This window comes from Pinus tabuliformis, chromosome 6 (assembly GCF_031772625.1).
Source record: "Pinus tabuliformis cultivar Carrire ecotype Pingquan chromosome 6, CPIR1, whole genome shotgun sequence".
Lineage (NCBI taxonomy): Eukaryota > Viridiplantae > Streptophyta > Pinopsida > Pinales > Pinaceae > Pinus > Pinus tabuliformis.
The window spans coordinates 593,706,754-593,710,067 of NC_142292.1; the positions used below are offsets into that span (position 1 = coordinate 593,706,754).

General features: G+C 34.2%; 1 protein-coding gene across 1 annotated transcript; it reads right to left on the reverse strand.

Annotated features, from left to right (window-relative positions):
• Positions 1 to 569: 569 nt before the first annotated feature.
• Positions 570 to 1,697, reverse strand: LOC149259966 (uncharacterized). The gene has a single exon (XM_089378150.1). It carries the CDS (start codon positions 1,608 to 1,610, stop codon positions 771 to 773), a length of 840 nt encoding a protein of 279 aa, XP_089234276.1. The 5' UTR covers positions 1,611 to 1,697; the 3' UTR covers positions 570 to 770.
• Positions 1,698 to 3,314: the final 1,617 nt, after the last annotated feature.

Below are 3,314 nucleotides of genomic sequence, written 5' to 3' on the forward strand. Positions count from 1 at the left end.
TACTCTTAATATCGAAAGCTAATGAACCACTAATGAAGTAAGCAAGATGGGTTTGAGAAACTCTGGATATGGGATCCTTAAAGTTTGTAAGTATAATTGTGATAAGCCGCACCACCTATGTATAAAACCATCTTGGATGCTATTTATCGAACTTTACAAGAGATATGAATCGAACTTTACTTGTTATAAGTGATTTGGCCCATTACAAAGTCAAAATTCTTAAGCCTGCGACAAATTCTCTAGTATTCTCTATTCTCTGAGAAATTATTTACTGCTTATTTTTGCCACAGCCAAAAAAAATTTCTTCTTAATGTCCTTATGACAGAGTATGGAAGGTTGAATTAGTTATTTTTGTAGAAAATTTAATTATAGGATACTTAATCAAAATCAAAATACTCCTGCATGCCGACTCAACTCTGCATATTTTGAACAAGTTAATGATTATCAGAAAGCGAGAAATGCAAACAAGTCGTACTTCAGTTAACTCAAATTTCGAAAGTAAACACTGGCCGTGAAAAGACCCGTCGATATTTTCGAGGAATTATTTCCACAGGATGAAGACTTGCATCAACATTAAAAAAATCTCATAGATTTATTGAAAAAAAAGTGTTACATGGTTTACAGGGGAAATATTAAGTAGAATACACTAATTTATCTTGTTCATTGAATATGGCTTTATTCTAATAACAAGAATAAATAGCACTGAGTGCATATTGGACTGAAATTTAGAAAAACAGCATTATGCTTTTTTCTCATAGGAAAAACTAATGTTAATTTACTCCCTTGCCAACCATAGCAGGAATGCAGCTGGCGCTGCGGGACATAGTCTTTTTTGTAACTATGTCTCTGGGACTGTTAGGGTTGGACCTGAAACCATTTTCCCGAGAACTCTTCTTGAGAAGTTCGCGCATCGCATCAGCAAGGTACAGCGCTGGATTTAACCGAGCGACCTGGTTGAATTTAACACAGACAGCCATATGTGCACGCAAAGCGTCCTCCATGCCTAGTCCTTTACCGACACGACGCTGTTCTTCCTTGACTGCTTCTGCGCAGAGCCCACAAACCCAGTGCCCACAGAAGAGATCCCTAACCCTACAAATGTAACTTGGCGTGCATTCTTCAGACATTCCACAGCACTCGCATTGAACTTTCTCTACTTCCAAATTCGATACCCCATGTAAATTCGTGGAGCTTCGGCTAAGTTCTACAGAAACATCAGATACTGTTCTACTGACGGGTCCCTCGAAAGACACCATGCGGATCATGGAAGCCCCATTTTTTCCAACAGGTGCACCGTGGTTCGATCCTTCGACCTCCTGCACTGATGACCCGTTCGGACTCAATTCCAATGAACATATTGTTGAGGAATCTCCATCTGGTGTCATGCTTCCATTCTTCTCAGCAGGTCCAGCGCGTTTCGATCCTTCGACCTCGTGCTCTGATGGCCCGCTTGGATTCAATTCTAATGAACATATTGTTGAAGAATTCCCATCTGATGCTATGTTTCCATTCTTCACAGCGTGTTTCGATCCTTCGACCTCGTGAATTGATGGCCAGTTTCGATTCAATTCTAATGAGCAGATTATTGAGGAATTCCCATCTGGTGCCATGCTTCTATTTCAAAATAGATTGATACGACTCGCAAATTTTTCCTTCAGTACTTACAAAAAAAATTACAATATACACATTGATATATAATGGACAAAGCTCAAGAGCCATTTATAGAGAAAGTATTTATGGGAACAATGTGGAACCTTTTGTGTTATGACAGTGATAGCTTCCTAAAGTGTAAAGTCAATGAAGATTCTACAAACGCGTAGTTTGATCCACGACTGTATAATAACTTGTGGCCTCTGTAATTAACTCACGAGATCGAACCGATACCCTCACATTCTATTCGGTGGATCCTTGAGAATACACAGACCGAGAAGCATCCAGGGGCAGTGAGTAAGTGCATTATCCATCTTACTCGCTTTGGAACTCGATGTGAACTACCAAATAAATGTGAACACAATTGGCTGAGCTTCCAGAAAGCTACTCGGGCAGTCGGGCAGTTGCTGTGTACATCATGTGAACTATTACTGATGTCTGTGTTTTCTTCCAGTTAACGGAAACCACGTCTCTCCAGTTGCTAAAAGTCAAGTATCACGAGATGCAAAAGGTATGTAGAGTCATCTTCCGGATTTCTCGTACATCTGCCACTCGTTACTCTACAGTGGATATTAATTGACGGCTAGGAAATTGTATAATCAAATCTCCTGTAGAGCAGATTAGGGGTTACTCTACAATGGATATTAATTGACGGCTAGGACATTGTATAATCAAATCTCCTGTAGAGCAGATTAGGAGGCAGGCATCAAGGCATATACTAGTTTTGTAACGTGTTAAAATTTAATCTCATCTATTAAAGGAGTGTTCATAGATTCATTTATTCACTGACTGAAAGGAGTGTTCATAGATTCATTTATTCACTGACTGAGCATGAATAGACTAGTCACTTGGAGTATTAGTTGATTTGGTTTTTTATTAGACGGTTAGTTGATTTGTTTTTTAATTAAATCATAAATTCTCTTACTTATTTTTAGTTTTTCAATTTAGGTTTATGTAATCTATAATGTGTATTAAAAGAAATCTTTCAGTGATAATCATATAAGAACTAACTAGTGTGATTCAGACCAGACGAGGAATCTAATTTTGGCATCAAAATAAATAGATGTAGAGAAATGTGAATTGTTAGAATATAACAGTTAATTTGACTTAAGAATTATTATTAATAGAGAATATATTTATAATATAAAACAAGTTGATAATAAGAAATAAACATTTTTTTTATTAATATTAAAAGAAATTCTTAAATTTAATAATGAAATGGTCAAATTTAATTGTTCCAAATTATAAACAAAATAAATTAAAAATAAGTATATAAATTAAAATAAAAAGAAAAATAAATGAAATAATATTATTAGTAAAATTAATTTTATTATTACTAATAATATTATTAAATTAGAGGACAATTTTCTAAACAGAAACAAATAATATAGTCACAAATAATAAAATAAAATTGAATGAATTTAATTTTTTTATTATAAATATTATTATTAATAAAGAAATAATAAATAAAAATCAATTATAATATTATTGAATCCAATGGAAGGTCTTCTAACTATAATTAAATAATATAGTCAAACTTAATTGTTTATCGAAATAGAAAATAATAATAAAAAAACGAAAAAAATTGAGAACCTATGAAGATAGTGTAGGGATCCAACATCTGTTAATATTCCAACCACCATCTCTATTCATATTGATTGACT